The sequence below is a fragment of the Pungitius pungitius genome, chromosome 8 (assembly GCF_949316345.1).
Source record: "Pungitius pungitius chromosome 8, fPunPun2.1, whole genome shotgun sequence".
Taxonomy (NCBI): Eukaryota; Metazoa; Chordata; class Actinopteri; order Perciformes; family Gasterosteidae; genus Pungitius; species Pungitius pungitius.
In genome coordinates, this window is record NC_084907.1 from 21,581,661 (window position 1) to 21,608,284 (window position 26,624).

Here is a 26,624-nt window from a genome sequence, read left to right on the forward strand (position 1 = left end):
TGACCAGTTCGAGGGGAAATACTTTCCCTGACTTATTCACCTCGGCTGCATCTTGCACATCATTCTTCTATTTTTGTCAGACACCACTATTTCTCATGTGTTTCCTCATGTGTTTCAGAGCCATTAGCATCTCAAATAAACCAAACAAATAAACCAAATCCACCAGGGAGAGAAACGCACTTTAACATACAGTAAAACAGATGGATTTGGGACAGCTGACCACCCCCCCCCCACACACGGCTCCTCGGTCGCCTCACGGCGGCCTACTGCTCCCGATTCTGTGGGTCTATCGGTAAAAATGCAGATAATCGTAAACTTCCCCATTGTGGGGCTAATATAGGAATGATTATTATTATTATTATCATTAATCTCATGATGTCTTCTCCACACCACCATTTATATTAAAGTGTATTGTTCATCCTTTTAATGCTAAAGGAATTGCCTCTTCCAATCTCTTAGCACTCTACTTTATAGACGGTTGGAATAATAATATAATAATATTTTGTCAATTAAGTAGTTTTTTCAAAATTTACACTATACCAAGATGCAATGTTTTATAGGTACAATAACAAGGCTTGATTTGATGCCAAATCACTGCAGTTGTGGTAAAATGTGGTGAATTCCATTGGGATGGGGGAGCTGAATGTCTGATTGTACTTAGCTTTGCTTGGTTTCTCCCATAAATCATGATATATAGCCTAATTGGTATAATTGTCAGGCTATTCATAATATTAATAGTGCCTTATGTGCGCAACACACACACACACACACGCACAACTAACTGCATCTTCCAAAACATACAACGAATCAATAGTTGCAAGCGTGTATTTATTTTTATTTTTTTACAAATTATCTATAGATAAAAAAGCTTAAATGTTCTCAACAGAGAATTCAGACGGTATCTTTTGGCTCCGCGTGGACCTCAACACGGAGCCGTGTGAGCCACGGGTTAGCTGCTAACGCTAGCAGCTAACGGGGACTATGCAAACAACAGCCCCGAGGAGCTTAGATTACACACACACTGAGGGAGAGTGGCTTCATTCTCTGCTCAGGTAAACGTCCCTGACTATGTCTTTACATAGCAAATAATAGTTTACTGATACATGAAGACTGAAGCTTTAAAACAGATCAACTCAAAACCTGATTTTGGACAATTTGACCAAATGATGATTTTCCATTTTCAATTTTTTGAGGACACTGCTGCTTTTCACACGTTAGGAGGACCAGGAGATGTGCTTTTGTGGCGGGCGGCAGTTCCAATAAGCAGACATCAATGTTGTGTAGGAGTGCTACTTCACATTCTGTAACACACATTAACACAGTGCAAACACAGCCCTCTGTTGCCCATTGAACAACTCCGGTGGGAAGTAGAGGTTATGTGCTTTGATCGAGGGCACCTCACTGGAAGAGCTCAGGAAGGCAGGAGCTGTGATTTAAATTATATTTACAGGATGCCAGGTCCAAAAACAGCCCATAGCCCAGCGCCCGGTCCCTCTGCTGTCAGAGTGAATTACCGCTCTGACAATGATTATTCTGATGGAATATTCTGGCGTTTCGCATGGTTCAAGGCAAACAAAAATATGCAAATACAGAGAGAGAGCAAAGCACTCTGGAAAGCTTAGGTTTGTTTTTTCTCCATTTTTCTCCATTATGACTTGGTTGGTGTCTCGCTACTGCTGTAAACCACAGCTGCATTAGATTTCCATCCATTTTCATTGTACCCTTTTGTCATTGTGCATGTGAAGATCTTTGTTCAGGATTTCCAGATCACCGAATTTTGTTTTGAAATGTCTTTACTCAGTAACTTGTTCTTTCATTTGGCAGAAAAGTATTTTATTATTATGTAACTAGTCGGAACGGCAGGCTGATATAACACTTCTATTTCATAACCCTTTTTTGGGGGGAAAATCCAGCTTTGCCTTAGTGTGGAATCGTATGATTTCTCCTTAAAAAGGCAGGTTCTGGTCATTTGGAGAAGATGGGATCTCTCAACGTAAAAGATTTGAATCCAGGGAGGCTGGACAAAAACGGAGCCAACACGGCTCTGGTGAGCTGGCCGACGTTATTTCAGGCCTGTGCAGAGAACTAATTCCTACCAGGGAAGGCAGCTGGCCGATTGTACTGAGAAAAGGGGAAGCATTGAGGGAACACAGAAATGTCCATTGCTTTGGAAAGATAATTAGTGGCTAAGGCTGTGACTGGGGGGCCGACGAGCGTGCCGTAGCAGCTAAATGGTTATTAAGGGCATTTGCTCCTCGCTAGTGAGTGCAACAGGAAAGCACACAGTAGGGCCAGTTTGAAGCCAGAAGGTACTGGTGCTCTCTATAAAGTAGACACACATAGTGTACAAATCCTATATGGTGGAATATAACCCTTTGTTTCACACCCCTCCCACATCCTTTGCTGTTTATCTTACAGTTTACAAACTTGTGGAAGAGAAAGCCGTTTGAAGAATGTGGAACAAGTCTTCAAGGGGCAAATCCAGTGGACTAAAACTTTAGAAAGCTTCTTGAATTCCTAGTTTTGTTCTTTACAAAAGAGTTTGAAAGGTTTAAATGTCACTATTTTCTAATAGTAACATTTGTGATTGCTAAGTCTATATAATGCTTTAAAGTTTCAAAGTATGGTGTTTTTAGTTTTTTTTTTTTTTTTTTACAATGTAATTATATTTTAAATATTTTACCCATCAGCCCCATGCATTGAGGAATAAGGCTCACACTGGAGCTGGTGTCACTCTATGACACGTCGCCTTCCTGTGTGCTTTGATTATGAAGTCCATCGTAAGTAGCCTCAACCTGCACTCTAAAATTTGATTAAAAGTTATTTAAGGCGTGTGTGTGTGAGAGAGAGAGAAAGAGAGAGAGGGATGATATCATACTCGCCATAAGACTCCCCCAGGAACAAGGCTATGCATCATTTCCCCCTTTTTCTATCTCCGCAGGTTTCCACATCTTCTCCAATAGTTCCGTAGACTTCCATTATCGGTTGTTTCACGCTTTGGCCCGATACAGGCTGTAGTTTGCTTTTGAGTGCACTCCTGTTGATTTATTGTTCTAGTTTAATTACTGCACAACAGTTGGAGTACCGTAATGTGCATTTGCAGAAGCATTAGGCTTGATCCCCTTTAACCGTGTGTAGAATGACAAACAAAAAAGGAGAAGCAAAGCCAATAAGTAACGGCATTAGATGTGGAAAAAATATAGATGAACTCCTTGAAGTGGATCTGAACTCACATTTCTTCACTGTATTATACAATTTCATAAAGGTCTTGAGTTAACTTGCATGTCATTCCAGACTGATATGAAGCATTCATTCCCACTAAAATATTTATGTTCTTGCTGTGCTTGGGGGGGTGGGGGGTTACGGAATAATTGATGTCGGTTAGAAAAATGCTAACTGTGCTTAATTGGGGAATTAAAAATACAGTAAAGAGCACATGCCGCTGTAGCTTCAATCCCATCAGATGGTAGTGTACTAGTCTACTTCCACAAATAAATAATACAGCTCACGGGCAATACACCCTCCAGTGATTTGTGTTTTCTTTATATCTGTAATTTCTCTGTTTTACCCTAAGCTCTGTGCTCTGCAGTGATGGAGCTCTCACTGCAGAGCCGTGGATGTTTGGAGGGCAGCCACACCGACAAGCTGTTGTAGCCACTGAAAGAGCCTCGGATTGTGTGATACGTGTGGATTATATTTCCCCTCAGCCTGACTGTTTTATTCCAACTCGCCGAGGTTCCCTAAGATCATTAGCAATCTTTCCACTCATATCTCACATAATGAAGTGAATGGAGTGTCATTTTCAATCAATCGCTGTGTTGATCCAACTTAATTAGTACATTAGAGAATAGAAAACAAGATTAGGTAACTCGCTGCGCTTGCTTGCCAGGGCCGTTTGTTTAGACATTTAAAATAACCCTCGATTCTGAAGTCTCAAAGTCTGTGACTTTATTTTTTGGGGTCGAAATACGTCACTGAAATTGCACTGATGAGGTGTTCCCGCTGAGATAAACTCATGCATTATTCTCCAATTGGACGGTTGCTTTGTTTCTACACCTTTTAAAACCTACAATTCATACAACCCAAAATTGGCTGGATTCTTGTGAAGGCAGTGCACTTTGTCTCTAGCGGCACGACACCCCCTTACAAAGACTGGAGGGAAAAGAGCAATGCCATGTTGTCATGGTGCCCGACAGAAGGAGCTGTGCCTCCTGGAGTTAATGAATCGAGAGGAGGATTGCTCCCAGTAGACATCCATGTATGAGAAGCACTTGACTTTAAAGCAAAGCTCCCTGACTATGAGGCTGTGATGGGGGGTATGCATGAAGGATAAAGTGTGGGACATATTTTCCAGGGATGCGAGGACGTCCTCCGCAGGGAAAAAGACGATGAAAACACCAGCCGTAACTGAGGTTTTTCATGGATGAAAAGACGGAGGTGATTTTAACAAGTATTCCAGAGACATTTGATTGATTTGTAAATGATGATGTTTTTACTCCTCATTGTTTCGAAGCTATCAAATATTACACATTTAAGTTCTTGTAGTATTTCTGTTTGTGAAACGAATCATGGTGGACTATTTTGTAAATACTTCTAATGACAGCGGAAAATCGGAGTGGAATTTAATTTACAAAAATCATCCGGTCCAATAACGAGACAATGTGCCCTGTGATTCTCCAAAGTGTCTGGAAGTAATACAAATTCAGAGACGCTTGTTTTGGCAATGTTTTTAGCATTACCCATTTAGAAATATACAGAAACGGGTCCTTTGGTGAACACATTCCATCCCTCCATCACTATGCACCCCAGCCACCAGCTGTTCACATAATAATTCTGTATATTTTTGCATGAATAAGTGGTGCACCCAGTCTTGGTGGGTAAAGCCTTGGGTTGCTCACCACGTCCACTTGCTAAAATGTAGTTAAGCTTCACAGCGTCAGGTTTTCCTTTTGTGATTTGTTACTCAGACTGTGCTTCCCCCCCCCGCCCCCCCGATGGACGGCAGCTCGGCGAGTTTCTCATGTGCTATTCCCTACATCATCAATAGTAAATGCTTAACAACCTAGAAGGAGACACTCCGTAGAATTCAGATCTCGGCCAGATGTGTCTGCAAAGAACCCCACTGCTGCATTGTGTGTTTGAATGAACCCAAACCGCCGGTCTAAGCCGCACTCGTATAGGGAATGTTTTTTAACTCGCACATCGGATACGCTCTCATTTTGATCTACACAGATATATTATATATAACAGCTCTGCTCTGTCTCTGAGGCGCAAATGTGACTTGAGAAGTTTATTGAGGCTTCACTTGTATTCCTAATATAAAGGCACAGAATAATCTGACTGCTGTGCCCCGGTGATGCAGGCAGGTTTATCCTCACTGTATCCCTGTAAACAGCCAATTGTTTCAATTCTTCTGTTTAAAGTATTATGTTTAAACCATTGCCCAATTGATGAAATAATACATTGGATTAGCTTAATGTCATAACAATTTTTCAACAAAGAGTTTGGTAACGGAGTGAAAATACTGATAAGAAAACTGGCCACTACGTCATATAAAATGATGTCACAGCATTCCTTCCAAATACAATGTCAATGGGTATTTATTTTAAGAGAAGATAATTCATTCATTCAAATATCAGACAAGATTTAGTTTGAGGTAAATTGACTGTTCATCGGTTCAATCGGCGATAAAAAAACGTATCTTTGGCCCAACTGATAAATGAGTCGTTTTTAAAAACAAAAGACAAACCCACAACACATTATGCTTCACAATGTCACTAAAGGTACCAAATCAACCGGTTAGAGTTGTCAGCCAGAGCAATGTATGATTTGAAGACAAACACTGACATTGTAACTCAAGTGTCAAAACACCTTTAACTATTTAAAACCGTTTTTTTATGTAAGCCTTCACACCGGTGGCGGCGGCGGCGGCGTAGCAGCAAACATCACTGCCAGTGGAAACGTGTCAGGGGTTCAGGAAAGCAGTAACTTCATCACTTTTAATCCCTGGATTGGCACCTCCCGGCTGCTGCATCTCCCACGAGGCAAACGTGTGATATTAAGGTGTATAAATAAAATCTACAAGTCCTGACTTATAACCCCGACGATGTATGTTTGTGTTGCACTTTTCCCTTCATTTAGGGAACAGAAGCTCTCTTCACTCACCGTAGACTCCATACAAACTGCTGAACTTTGTGGTGCTCATCCTGCAGCAATCCTCTTCCGCCTCACGTAGCCACGGCGCATTCTGGACTTGATTAATTTTTCCTCCACTTGGGAGAACACAAAGATTAATCTGTTTTACAACCCTTCATTTATAGTCACAACCATTCTCTTGTCGTGATGGAAGCTTAACGCAACATCATCTGTATTCCTCCAGTCTTGTGATGTGTTGTATCAACCTGTAGTTGTACCTGGACTCATTTTCTGAGAAAATAACGAGGTGTAGGAGCACTAATTACTAAAAATGAGTTTTGCCTGGGCCCAAGCGGACTCATTTCTCATCTTGGTTATTGCTAGCAGTTTGGATCAGCTTTTGTGTGCCAGAATTAGTCCATTTGTCTCCGTCAGGGGCGGGCCAAAGACAGATGTGCCAATATGGCTGCCGAAAGTTCTGTGATGGGGGAAAGGCATCTTAATTCTCCATGATGTATCACGCTGGCAGCAACCAATTTAGCCCAATTGAGCTCCAAATCATCTTACTTCCCACTGTTTCTGCCAATCTGCTTTCTTTTCCTCGACGAGGTAAATATATTAAGGCGGGAGATAAATCAGGGCTTCCCGGGCCCTGCACTAAAGCTGCATCAGTGAGGTTCTGTTTGGGGGTTGTTGGTGCCGTGGCACGGGTTCGCCCAAGAGTACGGTGTCCTGGTGATGTGCCATAAGGATTCATGAAGCCACGGCCCAATACTCTGCAGCAACAATAACTACTGCCAATTGCTGCAGTCCCCCTGTTATGGGGCAGATTGATGTATTGGACCGACAAGTCTGTTGTGTAAATCTAATTAATTTAATTTCAGGTGTCACATGGCGTTGGTGTGCCTGGTGGCGGCGTATTAGGGCCTAGTTGGTGGCTCAGGTCCAACATAATGGATGTGGACACGCTTGGCCTGCTGGGATTTCAATATTGAGGAAGTGTGAGATTGCCAGCCCACAGGTTTCCTCCCTAATGTGGTTATGCTGATGAGCTGGAATGAGCTAGCTAGCCGCTCAGCACATTTTCTAACTCATAATCATGATGACTTACTTCGTAACGAGTATATAGCAACCTCTCCCCCCCAGAGGTGAGGAGTTAACTGCGGGGGGCGCGGCTGTAATAGTTGCACAATGGCACAAAGGTAGAGAATGTGCAAAGCTTTGCATGAATTATAAAAACTGTTGGACTGACGGTCGTATATATTTAAAATGCCGAGTGGTGGGTTAGCATGAAAATAGCATCCGCAAGACACTGAGAAATCAGTGAGTAGAAGCAATTTAGGGGATTTAGTGGCGCATTGCTTCTAGTCCACTGTTAGGTTGTTCATCCTGTGCTACCAGCACTGCTGCTTTACTGAATTACACTCTCCTCAATCGACTCCTGTCTGGACTCTAAATTATAAGGACACTTGCCGTGTAAACATGTAGCCATTGTCGTCCCCGCTTGGTTTGCAGAACTACTGCAACGTAGAAGAGTAATGACTGCAGAGGGGGTGAGCTGAGTTTAGAGGGGGCAATGGCTCAGAGCGATTCAAGCCTGATTTTTGTACCGTGTTGTTTTGTTTGGCTAATGGTGCCCGGGGACCGGTTGCTATTTGGTTTGTGTGGGGGCGGGTGGGCGGGAACCTAATTTTCTCTAAATATTAGGTCTATAATTTGATTTATTAATCTCACTTCTTATCGAAGTAAGTTTAAAAACTCCGAATCCAGCACGCACATGAACAACAAGCACCCGGAGCGACCGGCGTCATTACTTTTCTGCAATCTCCAAGACATTCATGTTAATCTAGAGGCAGCAGCCAGGAGGAAGAAAACTCTGGCCTGTCATTCTGTGTCTCGTAGAGTCTCATGACTCATTTAAGTGGGAACTCGTATACCTGCAAGGGGTTATAAATAATATAGACGTATCAAGAAATTATTGGGGTAGAAGCTACTCTTTGCATATTGCAAGGCAAAGGGTTTAAGCTATCACACAGTTCACAACACCATTACTAGGTTTCCGTTTCTGAAGACGAGTGCGGCAACCGTCAATCGTTATTATTATGCAACAATGCAGGCTTTATAAATGGCCTTTGATTAAACACGGCAAAAAGTCATCCTCACGTTGGATATATTTTGAGCGCGCTAATAGTTTTTGTGATATTTGGAAATGGAGAAATCGACCTCCTGGACAAACGACTGCTGATTTCCATCAGGCTCCGGGGGCCAAGGGTCATGTGGTCATGTGGTCATGTGCCTCTGCCGCGGTAACAAGCCGCTCGCACCTACATTTCACTTAGGTGGAAAAGACGCATTGTGAAGCTGCCACAATGGGCATCACTGAAGGGGAATAAAGAATAGAAATGGTTCCTTTTTAAACTTTTATTTAGTATTTGATGTCCTTACCTAGCAGAGACCTCCCCCGGAGGAACTTTAATTATGAAATGAATTAAACCAATCATCCCCAGCACTCGCCTCTCCTCTGGAGTCAATTCTCTGTTCCTCTAAGTGAGCTTCCTCCTCCCTTCTGTCCTTTTAATTTCCCTCCTCATCTATCTTTCCTAATGCGAGCCGCGTCTCAATTCTGAGCAGGCGTTTGCATGTGGAGGCTCTGGGGGTAGTGGGGAGGGTGAGACACAGCGTGGATTAAGGCTGGATCTAAAATGGCTGCTTGCTGTGCTTCGCTCAACACTCATCTCGGGATGTGGCTGTGCGCTATCTTGTGATTTGTGGCTTTATTAGCATTTTTTTTTTGGGGGGGGGGGGGGAACACAAGGCGTTCTCCCTACCGCACTTAGTGTAATATCTTCCACTCTTTTTTTTTCTCCCTCCGGGTGCCTACTGACTGACACATGTCGCCATATGGACACGCTCTCCCACTCTCAAGCTGTAGGAACACAAGCCAAGGCTGACGTGAGAAAGCACACAAACAAGCAGCAAATGTGGCTCGGCTCACGGAGGCTTTTTCCCATACAGACAATTTATTAAACGTACACAATGGGATTAGTTCAGTTCGAAGTGCACAGGTGGAAAGATAATTTGGCTCAAGTGGGTGCTTACCTCTGCAAAGAAGATTATCTTGAGATGGCCCTTGGCTGGCTGTGTTTCCTGTATCTCACACTCTGCCTCCAGGGGACCTCATGCTACAGAGCCACGGGCCCCTATAAAATGTAATCACCAAATTCCACAGGTTGGCTAACTACGTCGGGAGGTTATTAGGATATTTCACACGGTTAAGTGGGTCTCCAAATGCACTTGGCGGATTTGCCTGTCACTCTACGGTTGTTAAATTGAAAGCACAACACTACTAGTTACTAGTATTGTGTTTTCAATCCAACGGGCCTTTGAAGTACTGTAGTAACAGCTGTAATTGTTGTCTCCCTGTCGATTAATTGTTAATTTCTTATCTTTCATCAGTGAATCCCCGAGTGCGAGCCCGTGTTTGTGCACATTGGTGTAATTCTGTTTCAACTAATAGAGAAATAGAATAGCTCATAAGCCTTTGGAAGATGATAACGCTGTCAGAGCCGTGCATGGGTCTCTGTATCAGTCCCAGACAGATTGTGTACATGCCATTTGCAGACCAACCATGGATAGTAGATTTTGCATCGCTATGTGATTGCCAATCTGTATCTGATACTGACAACTATAGCAAATATTAACAACAAAATATGGTTATTCACAATATTCTCTAGCAGACGCAATGCGTGCACTGCACAGTATTACTTGCACTTCACGTATCATGTGCAATCTAGCGGTGATTATCGAGACATTTGCAGTTTTTTTTTTTTTTTTCACAGTGTAAAATTGGTGTTATAGGTCCAGACATAAAAAAACGGCAGCTCTCTCATAATACCGCGTACAAGCAGGCGGAGGAAAATGCCGGTGTCGCCTGAGGGTTCACTCCGTGTGCGGAGATCTTTCACCTCGACCTGCTGACTAATGGTCTGCTTACTGGTGACCTCATGCTCTGGGGCACCCTGGATGCCATGCCGGGCGTGAGTGAGCGGTCCCTGTGTGGCTCGCGACCTCTGTCCCCTGGGAGACAGCAGGCTGCCTGTCTCCGCACGCCAGTCCCGGTTTATCTTTCTGCAGCGACCCGCGCCTAATTCATCCTCCTCCTGCCGCCGCGCAGTCCGTCAGTCAACAAGACAAGAGCACTTTGACAGGCGCGTGCAGCTGCTCTCGCGGCACTCGCCCGTCTGATGTCCAGCTGTTTGGTGCCGGAATCGTGACACAACCGTTTTTTGTAATGTTTGGGATGTGTTTTTTTCATTTTTAGAATGATTAGCCAACGCTAGGTGCATGGCTGTTGAGACGACATTGCCTGAGTGCCTGCTGTTTGGCCTCTCTCTCTCTCTCTCTCGTCCAGCACACACACACGTGATGAATGGGCAGAGTATTCGTTGCTCTCGGAGTGCTTTTCCTAATCACTTTTTATCTAAAGCAGCAGGATCACATTTGTGGTTTTGGATGTAATGTCTCGACCTCTCATGTACGGTTTGCCATTCAATTTGTTACGCGCATTCACATGCGCCTCAAGATGAATTGCACTCATTGTGGGGATCTTTTCACATTTTCCTTTTGCCCCCACCGTCATTTATGATCCCATGCAAAACTAATGACTTTCATATCAGATGGAGCTGTACTTTGCGCAAAGTGGTAATTAGTAAATGTTGTTATGCTAACACGCTAAACTCGGATGGATAATGTGGTAATTGTTTTACCTGCCTAATATTATCCTGTTAGCATTGTCATTTGGAGCATGTTGTGCTGATGATCGGCTTCAAGTATCACTGTGCTTAATTACAGCTTCAGGACTTTCTGCTTTCTGCATTTTTCATCAGTGTTTAGAGGATGGTTGGGTGAAAAGGGCACTGCACAGAAGGGCAAGAATCCCAATAAATGATTTATGAACCAGGAGAAAGAGATAAGGAGCCTTATATATCCACCCATATGAACATAACGTGTATTTTACCAAACGTGCGCTTAAAAAGACAATGAGAATATTGTCTAGAGTTTACAATTTCCACCTACACCCAGACCGATATGATTTAATGACTCCGCTAGTGATTTGACTAAGTGGTTGAAGTGAGCCTTCTTTAATAGTCATGCCTTTAAAGTTCATAGCTTAGTTGAAGTTCCTAGAGCCAAAAAAGAGATAATTAAACTAATAGACGAGGCTGCTTAAATGGAATGTGAGGGTATTCAGCTTAGGAAGAGGTGATGGCTTGGAATGAGATGAGGTGCTCACTGAAGAGAAGCGTAACAATAGGAAGAGATGGAAAGGGCGATGTGACAAATTAAAGATGGATTGTGTTGTGTTTTGGCAGTGTGTGTGTGTGTGTGTGTGTGGTGCAGGTGCAGCACACGGATCGGCCCAGTCTTGAGGAACAGATTTGCTGCTTCTATGTGGACATTTGCATACTGCGCTGTTATTGTCACACACTACAGTATATCATCTGCTTCAGCCTCAGTGCTTCATCTCTTTATTTTGAATAGCTACGGAAATACTCACTGTTCAACTGTTACATTATAGAATATCTACGGTGATTTTAACGCCATCGTCGCCATTTCTTTTGCGTTAAAACGTCCATCACGCGACCAGCTGCGAGGCCTTTCGGAGTGCCGAGGTTCCGACAGTTAGCTGATATGAAGCAGTTGCCCTTGGACATCGAGGAGTAATGTAGCGTCACTAATCAGGGTTTCACTTTGCGGCTCGACAGAGGAGAGATCTGTGTTCTGCTCGACGGAGTGCTCCCCTTTCCCTCCTGTTTACAATTAGCAAGAGGTTTCCTTGCACTGTTGCAGATTTAGATTGGTGTCAGTGTGCACCAGGAGTGCGAACCCCCCGGAGAAACCTCTGCTCTTTTGTGCTGCGGGGAAAAACAGCGTTTGAATTTGTGCAAAAGCAACTGTGAACGTCAAGAGAAATGGGCTCGCTTTGTTTGCTTTATTCACTTACGTAAGGCAACACCCACTGTCCTCAGATCGTATCTATCACGTTCAAAAGTGAACTAGACGAGATCAAATTTGACTTGGAAGCTGTGCTGATGAATGGACTGCTACGGGGAAGCTGGAAATCTAAACGTAGACCATCAATATGTCAGGGTTTTATTGGGCATTATGTTTTTATGTATTTTTAATTAGTCCTTAGTCCAACACAAATACATTTCATCCGGAGTGAGACAGTTATCCCATTGAATTAATTGTGAGGCCTTTATATTTCTGGGGATACTGATTTGACAGTTTCTGGAATGAAAGGAGTGACAGCAGGTTGGCACAGTAACGTCTGGGCCAAGACTAAAATGTAATGATTTCAACAAGAAAGGGGCACTCAGTCGAGGTGCATGCGTTGAACAACCACTGCTGTGTTGTGTGGTTGAATGAATACATCCCATAGTTGAATGACTCCCCTGTGTGTAGATACTGATACCGTGTAAGGTGTCGCAAAACACACGTCACTCAGACTCAAAATCAAAAGGCAAAGAAATCCTCCAATCCGCTTGAAATCGACGTTTTTTTTAAGATGTTTCCTTTTGCCTCAATGGGGTATTGAGCTCACCAAAGTCGTGCGCGAGGATGGCCGTGCACGGCAGCATTAACAAAGTGTGAGTCACCTTAAACTACGAGAAGTCCTTGAGCATGCAGCGTCAATCAAAGAACGATGTGTTGACGGACATGAAGGGGCGTCACTCACAGATCTGACTATTTGATTCTTGTTGCAAACATCTGCTGCCTATGTGCCCGTGGCATTGGACACACAGCAGTACAGCGTTGGGACAATGCCTTCATGCACACATAGAAATAGATTGTTGGTATTTACCCGACAGCTAAAGAATGAGACACCAGCTGTATTCCATTGGTCAATTTGTTACAACTAAAGTTAATTATTTGATTAGAAAATATGTAAATGCATTTATATTCCAGGCTTTGAACGCCATTTTCTATGTTGAGCTTGTAATGAATGAATAACGAAGTCCAGCTACTTACAAAGTGCAATCGCACAGTTTTCACCAACGTTTGGTGTCTGAATTCAGAGTTATGACTATTTGATCGAATTCAATCCTCCACAAAGGGCCCTGAAGATGGGTCACCGTGTGACAACTCATGTCTTGTATTGCACTTTTGCATAAACATTGATCATTTAAACTGCTTGCATCGGCCGAAATGTCATCACTCAAAATTGCACAGTTACGAGTCAATATATTATCAGACCGAATGTAAACATAATAATTCTGCACCCACTGAAAGAAAATGAACTTAAAGAAAGACCCGTCTTAAAGCCCGACGCATCAACAGAAAAGACGGTAGCCTGAAAACATTTTTTAGCGCCCAGCAAAAGCAAACGGACAGAACTATGTCGTGCTTTTATTTGAGCAAATGAAACCGGGAAACTCGACATAATCGGCGGTTCACTTTAACTGCTTGATTATTCTATTTGAAGGGTATCACGGGGACTGGGAGGAATGGTTAAACCGGGAGCAGTCACAGTAAACTGGTTCGTATCCGAGTCAAATAAATGAGCCAACTTTAACAAAATGAGGATTTCAACTGGCGCTGTGGGCAGCAAATCACTTGGGTCACGCCCTCTTCTGCTTCCTTCCCTGTGCGGATGTTGGACCCAACCCCCGATGACTCGGCGGACATTTTGTGTGCGGAAAGGCGCGGTGGTCCACAGCTGTTTGATCTGACAGAGCGATCTGTCCGCCTGCTGCCTCTTCTCCAATCACCTGCCTCGCCTGTCGCTGAGCAGCAGCTGTGCGATGAGGCAGAACAGACAAACAGGAGTGATGGAGCACAAACTCGCCTTCCTCCCGCATGCCAAACGGGTCGGTTGCCGTGGCGTCCACTGTACTCGGGAACGGAGGTGTTGGGCTTCAGGAGAGGAGTCCTCACTGTGCCTCGGGGTGTTCTTATACTGGGCCGCGTGCTCGCCTCTTTTCACCCACAAGCGGAAAGGGGGGGGGTCAAGTCAGGTTTGGCCATCAAATCGAAGGAGTAACAACAGCCCGAGGTGCATTGTTAGAATGTGCACCAGGGCTGTCAGAAATTCCGTTTGAATATTCGCTTAAACCCCCCCCCCCCCATATATTCAAATATCTGGTTGCTACGGAGGAGACCTGCGACTGACAGTCTGCTGGTGCTGGTTCTGAGCGCTTTGGGCACGTCAATAACTGGACAAACTCATACAAAGGGACACAACTTCTAACTTAACAACATATTACCTACGTAATGAACTAATGGCCAGGACCTTGACCTTGACCTCTCACACACGCACACTTTCTCTCTCTCTCTCTCTCTGGTTTAATTGAACGACAACAATAAACCAAAGCTTAGTGCCGATCAAGAGTTTAAGGTCAATTTAAGGTCGCGATTCTTGCCCCAAATATGGCGGGTTTAGTTTGTAGTATAAGTTTATATATAGCTGAGCTGTGCTCTGGTGAACATCAGCATGTAAACGGCAAACAATCCAACCAGTGCATGAAACTGTTGTAGCCTGTCTAGTCTATTTTATTCATGCAATATAAAGTCAGTACAGTAGCGCGCCACTAGCAAAGCAGATTTAGAATATTCGAATATATACTCCACAACGATTCTGAGATCCTTCCAGAAGGAACGCTTCTGTAAGGTGTTTGGCCATGTTGGCCCGCGGCCCCACCCAAAGGGAAACTGTTGGCGCTTTTGAAATCAAGGGGAAGCTCGGCCTCATTGGGACGGAATGTATTTCGGTCCCTCCTTATTCTTCACACAAGGTCCTGGAGATTATTTTTACAGACTAAGGGGATGTTGTACTTACGCAGCGGCCAACACCCAAGAACAGGAAGCCACCATTTCTATGAAAGTCCACGAGATGGAAGCAGATAGCGCCGAGGGAAAACAATATTTTGGCTGGAGCTCGTTCTCGTGGCCAATTAGACCCCAATGCCTGTATGATTTAGCACTTCCTCTCGCTGCTTTTATGTGCTCGGTGCTGCCGTGTTGCAACACAATGACCCCCGATGAAAGATGCGGCTCAGGCTGTGAGACGGCTCTGGCGCCATCCTTATCAGATGTCTTCTTCTCAGAACTCAGCGAGACCACCTGAAATCAATGCTCGTATAGTTAGCCACACCAGCACAGGCACACGGCGTATTTATTCCTTATTTTTAGATTTCTTTTGTTTTTTCATCCCCCCCAAAGCAAAATGTTCCTGATTATAGCGATGATTCTGGGGCTTTGATGGAATGCACTCCCCCCAAAAAGGTCTCCTAGAAGCATCTAATCTATAACTCAACATTTGATGTTTTTGCAATGCTTGGCGCGCTGTGTTTAAGACTGATTTGCAAGGGGCCATCCTGGATATGAAAATGTACCGTGCAGGATTTTAAGTCAGCGGCTATTAAGGGCCCTTTGTCTTTAAGGCATCTACTGATTTGCCAAGGGATTGTTTATCTTCTTCCTCCACCCTTCCCTGTAGACGCAAGCCTGAAGGGAAGCTGGTGTCCTGAATGGCCGGTGGGAAGTTATGGGCATGAGGTCACACTGTTAATTGCATAATGCAACATGGCCGGGTTTAAATAACGCCTCAAATACCGCTATGCAGGCTAAGATCAGAAGTGGCTGTAACTTCATGAAAATGTGCTCTCAGGCAGCATTAAGTCGGCTTCCACTGTTTTGACTTTGCTGGCACATTGTGTTTAAAATCCAACAGCTTACGATCAGCTTTAAGTTCAGACTTTTCAGCTTGAAGGATGATTTTAGGGCTTCTGTTGTGGATGAACAGTGTCGGCTTTCTGGCTGTTTGTGTAAATAATCCATCAATTTGAGCACAGCGACTTAGAAAATTGGTCCAAAATAAACCTTCTTTTTTTTTTTTTTTTTTCAAATGCAGTGTGCTTGGCTGGCCAAGCCACCTGACCTTAGAACAAATGAATTAGCATGACACTTTTGTGACCAGGCCGAAGCTAAAAACCAAACCAGGAAGGAGTGAAGATTGTTTTAGTGTCATATTTGACTTCCTATCCGCTGAAATCTTTCATTTCATGTCCACTGGGTCGAGTGCAGAATGCATACCAAGTACGCCTAACTTTCTTTGGATGGATGTCTCCCTTTAGAGTTTCATAGTTACTGGAATTATGCTAATATATGCACTTATTAAAGGAGTGGGAACCATTTACCATCCTAAAAACCTTCTCATTTTTCTTGACTAAATTTTCTTCCATTTTTATAAAACACTATTTTTTATATTATAGCCGAAGGGAAGCCAAACATTCTTCTTTACACACAACACCCACAATGCAACCACGACGCCGGTTGAGGATATTCATGCTTTTATTCCACTTTGACAAATATAAGTACGTCCTTTCTCTCTACTCACTTCATGCTTTAAAAAGATGGGGGTCTGTCCTTTCCCGTCAGTTTGTCTCCCATCTCAGGGGAAGATGATGCTACTCTAAAAGAACGGAGAACTACAAGCGAATGGCATTCAAGCTGCATTAACTGTGTGGCTGTTTTTTTGTTGATTAACACTCCGAACATGGTGATGTTTGTCCGGGTAATACGGGTCAAACCCGTCCCTCTCGAGGCAAGATTCCCGTTTTTTTTTTCTCCACGAAGCAAAATAGAGCTGCTTGTGATCTCTTCCCACCATGAGTCGGTGTTACGGCCTCATCACACTCCAGGTTGTGATTATTACTTCTCTGGAGATTAGACATTTAACCTCCGCTTCTTTTTTTCTCAAACATTTGGCTGCAGTCTTGCTAATTGGCCATTAGATCGCTGTGATAGAGCGAAGGAAAACCACTAGAAGAATTAGGGGGGATTTTTCATGCCAATGGTTTTCTTTATTGCCTTCATTGAGATGAGCACTTTGTTCTTCTGGTCATTACTGGCTAAACTGTGGATGCTTGTACCTGATTTCTGATGAAATATAGATCTTCCAGACTAACGAAGCACATTGGTATCTATAGGTCTGTACGGGACTACCCCAGGAACTGGTTGGAAACATCATAATGTGGATTTAAATCATTTAAGCTGAAAGGAACGGATCGGTTAACAAAACATGCGTCTTATTGTGTCAGTCACCAACACCAACATCAAAACTACCCGACTCCCTGTTATATAAAAAGCAATTTGAACTTACGAAGTACCAGGGGTCAGTTAGTGACCCGCAGCCTCAGCATAAGGCAGCGCAACTTCCAAATGACTCTTGTGGACTTTCATTTTGATGGTTGAGATAGCAGGGCGTTGGATTTGATGATTCATAGCATCTTCTCGGGCTCTTTGTTTCGGCTTTCGCATTCCACTTTGGGGGAAAGTCGTTACCTTATCTGAAGCTGCTGTCTCCCACAGCAGCCAGTTTTTTAATCACCTGTCACAGTAGGTGTCTGCGCTAACTCCGTATAATGGTTCTGGATACAATAATAGACTCATTTACTTTATTGGACTAGTATTCTTCATATTTATCAGATGGTATAGTGTTGTGAAAGGTCCACCAAGGAAGGAGGTGGAGGAGTACGATGGATACAATCTGTATTTAATCTGTTCACTGGCCAATTGAATCTATTTTTAATATGTAATATTTAATAATGTAAAAATAAGTTCACTAAGTAAGCTATTTACCTTTTACTTGTGTTGTGTTTAAGAACAATACAATAGCTAAATTTAAAAATTGAACAACATTTATCCATGTATATGCAAATTCCTCTCCATCCCATTTGCACATGTGACGGTCCAGATTCCGAAGCAGCTCTGCTGTAACACTCTATTCTGTTGCACCTTTGACTGAATCAATGAGCCATATGAACAGCCCCGTTAGAGTCAGTCTCATTTTTTCCATAATCTATTTTATTTTTTTCATAGAGTGCAAATGGATAGAAGATCCTCCCTCATTTTATGGATTTTCAGCCGGTTTCCCTGTTGTTGTGACAGTACCTCTACCCTAAAGTGCACGAACACAAAGAGAATAGCTCTGTCGTGCTTGCTGTGGATGTCAGAACTGACAAGGTCAAAGAAATGTACTTTTAATTTGGTGAAGTGTAACTAAAAAACTCACTCATGCGTCACTTTGTGCCCAAGTAGTGATCACAGATGCCTTTTTTCATCCTTGCAAACTATGCTCATGGAGTACCTGTACAATGTTGAGAGAAAGACTGCAAATATCTTCCCGTTCCTTAATATCTAGGTAAAAAAATCTATCAATACGTTTTACGTATTATCTTCACAGTCTACTGATAAATAAAGTCTTAAGCAAAAGGGCCAGAGAGAAACGTAGAGTTCGCTACTATTAAAAAGTCACAATTGACTTTTTATAAAAAATCTTTAATTTACCTGAAAGATTTCTGTTTTTTGCAGTAAGACTATAGACTATAAATGTTTCGGGAAGACTTAAAGGTAAAACCTGTCTTAGTTTGAAGTGATTTCCAGTGACACATGACACCGGCGTAATGGCATCTAGTTTTGGCAGCATGGCCCTCGTTTACTGGCCCAATTTGTCGCCGATGATTTTCCTCACTTTGATCGTAGTTGCACGCAGTCTTTTATTCTCGTCCATCTGAAGATGCCCCGCGTGGCACAAACATAACAAATAAGGGTTAGACTGAACCCCATTCAAAGCGATAGAGAACCCATGGATCTGCAAACTGTATCCATCCCTGGCCGCTTGTTATAGCGTCTGCTCGGGGGGGGTTAAATGTTTATGGTGAAACGGCATCGTTCATCAGACGGAGTCGGCTCTTTTCTTCCTCGCAGTCCGTTCGGCTTTGAGCTGAGCTCTCTCCCCCCCGCTTCCTCATCCCTTCCCGGCCATTAGGTCACAGAGCTGCCAGGAAGCATGTAAAGAGATCTGTGGGACTCGGAGGCAGCGGAACGAAGTGGTGTCGGGAGGACGGGACGGAGTCTGCTGGTTTGTTCAGTGCGACGGGGCTCTGTTATCGGAGCTTACAGTGGACGCCGTTACGGTTCATTCTGAATGCCCTCCACATATCCATTTAAGGCCCCACGCCTTGTAAAAAAAAAAAAAAAATTAAATTAGTCTATACCTCCGTGGGTAGATAGGAATATGTATCTGTGATATCCTAGTAATGGAAAAGGGTATCTTTGAGGCTCAATGCTTATGAATGACTTGCTTATCTAAGAAAAAAAAAGACAAAGACCTGCCGAGCCAGCGTCATGACTATAAGGAAAGCAATTTCCGTTTGGCCCAACACTTTGGTCCGGACCCAAATATCTCCGTGTCAATCAGGCAAAATTGAGATAAAAAATGTATTGAAATACACGCAGCAGCAAAACGTCCACGTTTGCCATATATACCGTTAGCAGTGTTCACGCTCGACTAAATGGATTCCCGACAAACTCGTGGGTTTCATCAGCCGTCGGGATCTTGGGACCATGGTTCAGGCAGGTTGTAAACAAGCAAGTGTTACCAGATAATCTACATTTTCACTTTGATATCACTTTATTGGCCAAATTGAGCACACCAGTAATGACGATGGCAACCTCTCAACAAAAATGTTGAACCAGCAAGTTGGGCTGTGTTATTCTAGGATGTATATATACGTATATACATATATATATTTATAGATGTGTGTGGATATATATGTTTAGGCGATCTTTTTAGTTTGCCTTTGTTTTGGCTTCAAGCTAAATTTAGATGGGGTTGTGATCACCTGACCTCGTGTTCTTCTGATCGATGTCGCGTTTCCTTTCCAAGCGCGGCCATCTCAAAAAATGCCGCTGAACGCCGTCGTGCGCGCGCATCAAAAAGTCAACCTGTTGCCATCTGGTCGTCGGGGGGGTTGAGTCGACCTTTCCCACATGGCACAAGCCCTCCGCTCATCAGCTTTTCCAACCTGGACCCTGGATGCCGCTGCAACGAGGCCTGTCTCCACCATCTGGGGTGTTAGCGCCGCGCTGAACCTAACAGCAGGAATGTTGTTGTACAACGCTGCTCCTGCGAAGGGGACCCTGCAGCCCACACAAGGTTCTGAACTCGCGTCGCACCGCTTGCAGCAGCGAGCGACAACTCATTGCAACCCCCCCCAACCCCTCCCCCGCTGCCCATACAGTGTTTTATATGGTGTTAAGTCACCAGTGCCACTCACACATATGGACTGATCGACGTAGATTTCTGCAAGTGCTAGTGTGCCAATTCCGGGGGAAGGCCTGCCAGGCGGCATGCGGCCTGGATGCTTTCCCTCAGAGGGACAAAACGGAAATGACAAGCCAATTGCCATTCTGTCAGCATTGCCATGGTAGCACAGGCACGGCTGTTTATCCCAAGGTTAATGGGATGACGCCTGTAACTGAATGTGCCAGATTGAGAGAAACATGTGCCTGTTTTACTTAAGACAAGAGTGGCGTCCCGTCACACAGGAGCGAGCTCGGACTCGCACACCAGCACGGACGGATCAGACATCTCTCATCCTGGTACTGGCATATTTCATAAATGACGTGTTGAATCATCGAATACATTGATGTTTTGATATTGAGTCCTGTGCTGAAAAGGGTCCCAACCACTGAAAGGTTGGCGGTTTTGTTGTGTTCAGGCGGCTGCATGCTTATTGCGCTGCTTGCATTTCCTCCGGGTCATTTTAAGCCTATAACGTGGTTGCGTGCGCTAAACGTTTGTCTGTACGTAATGCAACGCCGTGCGACTCCTTCAAGGATGCCACATAATGCGAGTGAGCCCCCTTGTCCTTAATCTATTTTCCCACAAGGTGAGCCGCAACATCAGTGTAGCACGCTCGTCTTTGTCCATCACGAGTGTATAAAACACTCAGCGTACAGCATGAACTACCTGATGGCCCATTTAGAGATTTCCATTAGAATAAGTGTGTCGTGTGTGTGTGTGTGTGTGTGTGCGCGCCTCGCTCTGAGCCATGTGCTGAATGTGGTCGCAAATGTGGCCCCCAATGTTTTAGATGAATCATTCCACAGTGTTATTAAACATGTTCTTTTTGAGACGTGTTCACCTCAGCCAGACGCGGCAGCGGAGGGGGGCTGCAGTTGGAGAGGCGTAACTGGGGGGGGGGGATTATAGCCCTTCTGATGGTTGGCAGTGAGACAGATTAATCGACTGCTGTGCAACCCTCACTTATCTGATTTTAACGCTGCTCCTCCCTTTTTTGCTCTTGAAAAGGCAGAATTATCTCGCTGGCAGTAAATGGGCTGTAATGTGTTTTTTTTAATGGAAAATTAGCAAAAGATGACACTTTTCTCAAGTTACACGTTGAATACATGTGAAACATTTGAGTGGGTTCAGTACACTCAACTTACTACACTGCGGTTCTGATGTAATACAATAGTGACACGTTAATGACATTTATTTCTATCTTACCCTTTGTGTTTGGAAACCAACAATAAATCTATATATATAATAATATAATTTCCTTTTAATGTTCTGAGTCAACACCACTCCTGCTTGAACACAACTGACCAGTGTAATCTGATGTTATTTTAAGGCATGTCCGTCACATTCTATGAGCTATATGTCTCTGGGAAACTTTTAGTAACCAGTAATATGAGAGGACAAAAGGGGAATGCAAGAAATGTGTGTTGATATTGCCACCGGGAGAACCTGAATAGTTTGGTATTTTTTTATTTTTATTGTTGGTAGCCCACATAACAGACTTTGCCTGTGAAGGGAATGCTAAATATTCAAAGCAACTGAGCGCCTGGTGCTTCAAACTGCTCTGCCAAGGAGAATATATATTTCCTGAGAACACAAATGGGATGGAAGTAAGTCAGTCATAACCAATTGCATAACCTCCTCAAGTGTGTACTACATAAATATACAACCATCTCTACGCTGTCTGAGCTCCATTTTTTGTCCCAGAAAAATGTAGAAACACACTGAAAACTAGTTCAACTGGTGGTGTTTACATGTGAACTAATGAAGCCATCATTGATCAAGACATTTTACAGTCTGACACATGCTGCATTTTTTATACCAACACGGATATTTAGCAGTTTAAAAAAATCCAGTTCATATTTCAACAATATCACTATAAAACTTCCCTCGTAGGGTTTAAAAATGTTGTCTTTTTGGACAATCAGGTTAACGACAGTGTTTCGGTATAACTCCTGCTTCCACGTGTCTGTCTTTGAGTTCCATTGTTCCATAGTTCCATTGATACCAACATATTAAAATCTGCCATAGATTGGCCTTGATTTAGTGGATTAGTTTCAGACATAGACCTTCATTCCACTGCAATTCTGAGGATTAGTGCCAGAATAAATGAATGTGTATCGATACTCTGCAACGTTGTGGAATAGAAAATGAGGAAAGAGATGTATTTATTATTGAATGTTTCACATTCAACAGACACTGCACCATGAGAACCCCACTGATGTCCTTTTCCCGACTCCTTTGATTGGGTTTTACTGATTTTGCTATCAATGTAAGGCTCTTTGGCTGTCTAGATGTCCAACTTTTTTCTCCAGCTCTGCCACATCGATCGTGTTGTCGATGCTCAGTCAGATTGGCCTCGTCGGAAAGGTTTTGGATATTTTAGGGAGTCATTTGCTTTAGTGGTGATATAAAAAGATATTGCTTCACAAAGCTTAAACCTTTAATCAATGTATTGTTTTGTGCGTTTGTGAGTTCAATCGAGCTTCTGACAACGTCCTTGTTGATGGAAAGGACGCCGCGTACATACCTAGCATCTTCTTTCTATGACTTATAATAATAATAGCATTGCATTCCTAATGGGCTCTTTTTAAGGACATCAAATATTAAAAGTAGCACTGGGACAGACATGTTGGTAAAACGAAAGCCAAGACTGACGACTCTAATCCTCCTGGCTTATGCCGCCATTGGTTAGAAACGCAGCTCATTCCAACATTCAATTGCAATCCAGACTTTCGCGAGCCAACAATCGCGTGGGCGGTGTTTAGTTGACAATTGATGTTGATTTAACTGTCACTGGACAAATCTCAGACATTTCCAAGCGCTTAACAGTGTTTAGTGCAGTCTTTGCCTAACATAGTGACACATTGGTCGGAGAGACTAATGAAATGTTTCCTGTTTATGTGTCTTCACTCCTGGCTGACGTCCCTAAAACGTTATGCTACATGTATTTTCATCTTTTTTCCAGTGTCTTTAGCTGCAAGTTGTTTACACGTCGTCACAAGACGTAAAGCCGCCCTTTATCTGCCGTGTTTAACTTTAGAGGGGTTCTCATATCTTTTGAAATGAGCCACGGACACAGTTGCCGTGTGTCTGTAAAGAAAGGGATCCTGAATATTGCGTTAACCCAGAAAAGTTCAAATCCACGCGTGCTTCCTTGTCCCCCTGATCCCCGGGCTTTTGTTGTTGCGTTGGCCCATTGTACCCGAGAAGAGATCAAGGGGACCCCTGTCGCTTGTGGATTATTCCTTTGTAGAAAGGGCCACTGTGGGGGATAGAGGATTAAAAGAGCAGACAGTGGATGGGGATTCTACAGGAAGTCCGTTTGCAGCTCACACTGCACATTCATTGTTCAATTGGAGTGTGTTTTAATTGAATATCCTATTTGGCTAAAGAAGAAAAAAAGAATTGAGAAAATAAATATATAGATATCCGAAGACTCTGCTCGGGTTTAGTCTGTGTATCACTGTAAAATCGGCCTCATTTGGATTTGTAAATCATATTATGGACAATTAAGGCTGGAATTGCCTGTAGCCACACAATGAATCTTCATTGTGTTTACACGTTTTGCCGGCTGTTGTAGGGGTTTAGAGGTCATTGCAGCCGAATGAATATAAAATAATCATTGTCGTCTTTCTTTCAATTTCCGTTACGGGCACATTGAAACCGCACCGCTGCAGTAATCATGTCCCAGTGGCTGTCATTTTGTGTGTTTATAGCACCAATCGTTAGACAAAAGGGAACTCTGGTGTGCATTCTTCATGAGCTTTCGCTTCACTTATTTTTGCAGGAAGCCATGGGCCTCAGAGCTGGGCCGCCTCGTACCCAGAGTGTGCCGCCAGGAACCAATCACCTGTGGACATTTCAGACGAACAAGCTCCGGTGTCGGAGGAGTACCAGCAGCTCGTGCTCGACAAGTTCAACGCCGAGTCCTCCAACCAGACCACCATGAAAAACACCGGGAAGACAGGTTGGCACCACCCGAACCGCCTAAAACCAGCATTCAGTGGGGAGGGCAGTGGGACGAAACAAAGTCATGTCCAAGTAGTTTGCTATTCCAGAATGTACAACGTTACAATGGATTAAGCCCTTTGATTTTCGACTACACAAAATGAATTAAATTCAATGAATAGACGCTATCCATCACGTACCTGCTTTTTTAATTTGTCAACGTTTCAACGAAGCAAACTACAGTCACACACACTCCATTTTCCAAGGATCCTTCTGCCAGTGTTTCATTGTTTCCTGTATTGTTGTGTTCCCGCCCTCCTCCTCTCTTGCTGTCCTCTTTGTGTCAGCCTGCATGCATCGTTTACAGGGACACGTTGTAACTTACTTGATAAACTGCTTCTTCAAATCATTATTTATTTTTCAATCGGCTAATTCGTGGACCGTTGGTGTGAAAACGCTGACCTCAATTGATCTCTCCTGCTTCTGGCGTTGTGTCTCTCTGAGGGTAGTTTCATCTTTTGCGTTTGAGCATAATGAGAGTTGTTAGCCTCCATGACAACCAAGACCGCTGGGACAGTTGGGTAATGCTGCGGGCTGCTTATTTACCAAGATGGAAATAACATGGATGCCTGTAATTTTAGGCACACATGGTACAGAGGGAATTTTAGATTGCAAAGCACTGTGGAAATCAGAAAAATGGAAGAATATAACTACAGAATATTATTTTGCATTCACTGTTTAGAAGAGGTTAACTTACTATTAGATTTCCAATACCTCAGCTCTTCTGGAAATAACATGACCAGTAGACTTAAATGCATATTGAAAAATGACCTCTTTTTATTAAGTGGTGAAGAAACCATTCCATTACACAGATGAATTCAATTTAATTCAAATATTTTTTTGCATAGCCCAAACTCACACATTTGCCTCACAGGGCTTTACAATCTGTGTGAAGGCACTTCAGAATATATTAAATAGTGTTATTTAACAACTTTAAATAGCCTTTAAAGATTAATGCTGGTTATAATTCAATGATGGATGGATGGATGGATCAATGACATCACAGCTTCTTGGCTCTGTTCATTAATTAGTTAGCTGATGCTTTTCTCTACCAAAGCCTAAAAACCAAAGTGCAAAAAGGATCTTTTTCCATGGCTACATTTGATCGTCTTCATTTCTTGAAACGCGTTCATGAACCGGCTGACATTCTGGTTGTTGATCTTTGTAGATGTCCGTCCTTCATGTCCTCTGAAAACAGTTGGAAGTTGTTAATGCGACGCGTTGCCCTCAAATAGATCTCTGGCTTTTGGACTGGTTTTGAGTCATCGCTCCACCGTTCGTGTCTAAATTCCTTCATTCATGTGCTGTCCTTGATAAATCTTTTGTCGTCAAATTGTACTGAAATAGTTGAATATGGGTCGTTGGCAAGTGTATCCAAGCCCATTGTTGTCCCCCGCCTGACTGTCACAGTGCTGTGTTCCTTGGGAGGCGAGCGGAGGCTCCTTAGTGACACTTCAACTTCAAACTGAATCATGGCTTTTAGCATTTTCTATCAGGAGAATTCAACCATGAAGTACGATCTCTCCTCTTAGCTGCAGTGTTTCACACATCATGCACCTCTGTCCATCCAAATACAGAATATTGTCATGAGACCTGGACTCCCTCAGTCATTTGTTTCCAAGGAGAGCCACCACGGAGTGATTAAAGGGGACGCTTCTAGTCCCAAATGTTAAGTCTCGTACGTAAAACCTTCAGTCAGATGTGCATAAGAGTATGACCATTCCAGATGTATATGTGAGCTGTAAACAACTCCCATCCCAGTGGCATCCAGCTGCAATTTTCAACATTTAATTCTGATTTTGATTTAGACCTGTCATAGCTGTTTTTTTTGGTCTTTTTTTCTTTCCCTATGCTAAGCTTTATTTCTTTTTATTTTACATGTGGGTGTGCCAGACATGTAGCGGAGCTGAGTCTGCCAATGCAAATACTCATTATTTTGCTTATTTTAAGGTAATATAACAATACAAAATACATTTTTGTTAACATTATATTCCATTGCCGTATCCAGTGTGAAAGGCAATTTTTCCATCCATAGTTATCTATAGTAGGCTATCCATTTTGATAGAGTCCTCTCAAATATGGCAAGATACTGTTCTTAGATACCGATTACGCATACTGTCTCGCTTCATGCAGGCCAATTCAAATTAGGAAAAACCCTGACAGTGTTTTGTGTTTTTATCCTAATGCACCAACTAGGGGGTGTCAAGGTCCAAAAGTTCAGATCCTGCGCAAAGAGGCTTTAACATTCTTCATTCTATTTAAAAGTCAATGTCGTAATTAAGAACTTGAGCGAATAGATCTTAGAAGTTCATCGAGATGGATTTCAGAA

The 26,624-nt window shown here is 43.2% G+C and overlaps 1 protein-coding gene across 2 annotated transcripts in view; it reads left to right on the forward strand.

The window, feature by feature from the left end:
• ca16b (carbonic anhydrase XVI b) overlaps positions 1–26,624 on the forward strand; it is an 83,083-nt gene that overhangs the window by 18,675 nt on the left and 37,784 nt on the right. For both annotated transcript variants that reach the window (XM_037490035.2, XM_037490036.2), the window contains exon 3: positions 24,075–24,254. In XM_037490035.2, coding sequence (XP_037345932.2) covers positions 24,075–24,254 — 180 coding nt within the window. The remainder of the gene's footprint in view (positions 1–24,074; positions 24,255–26,624) is intronic.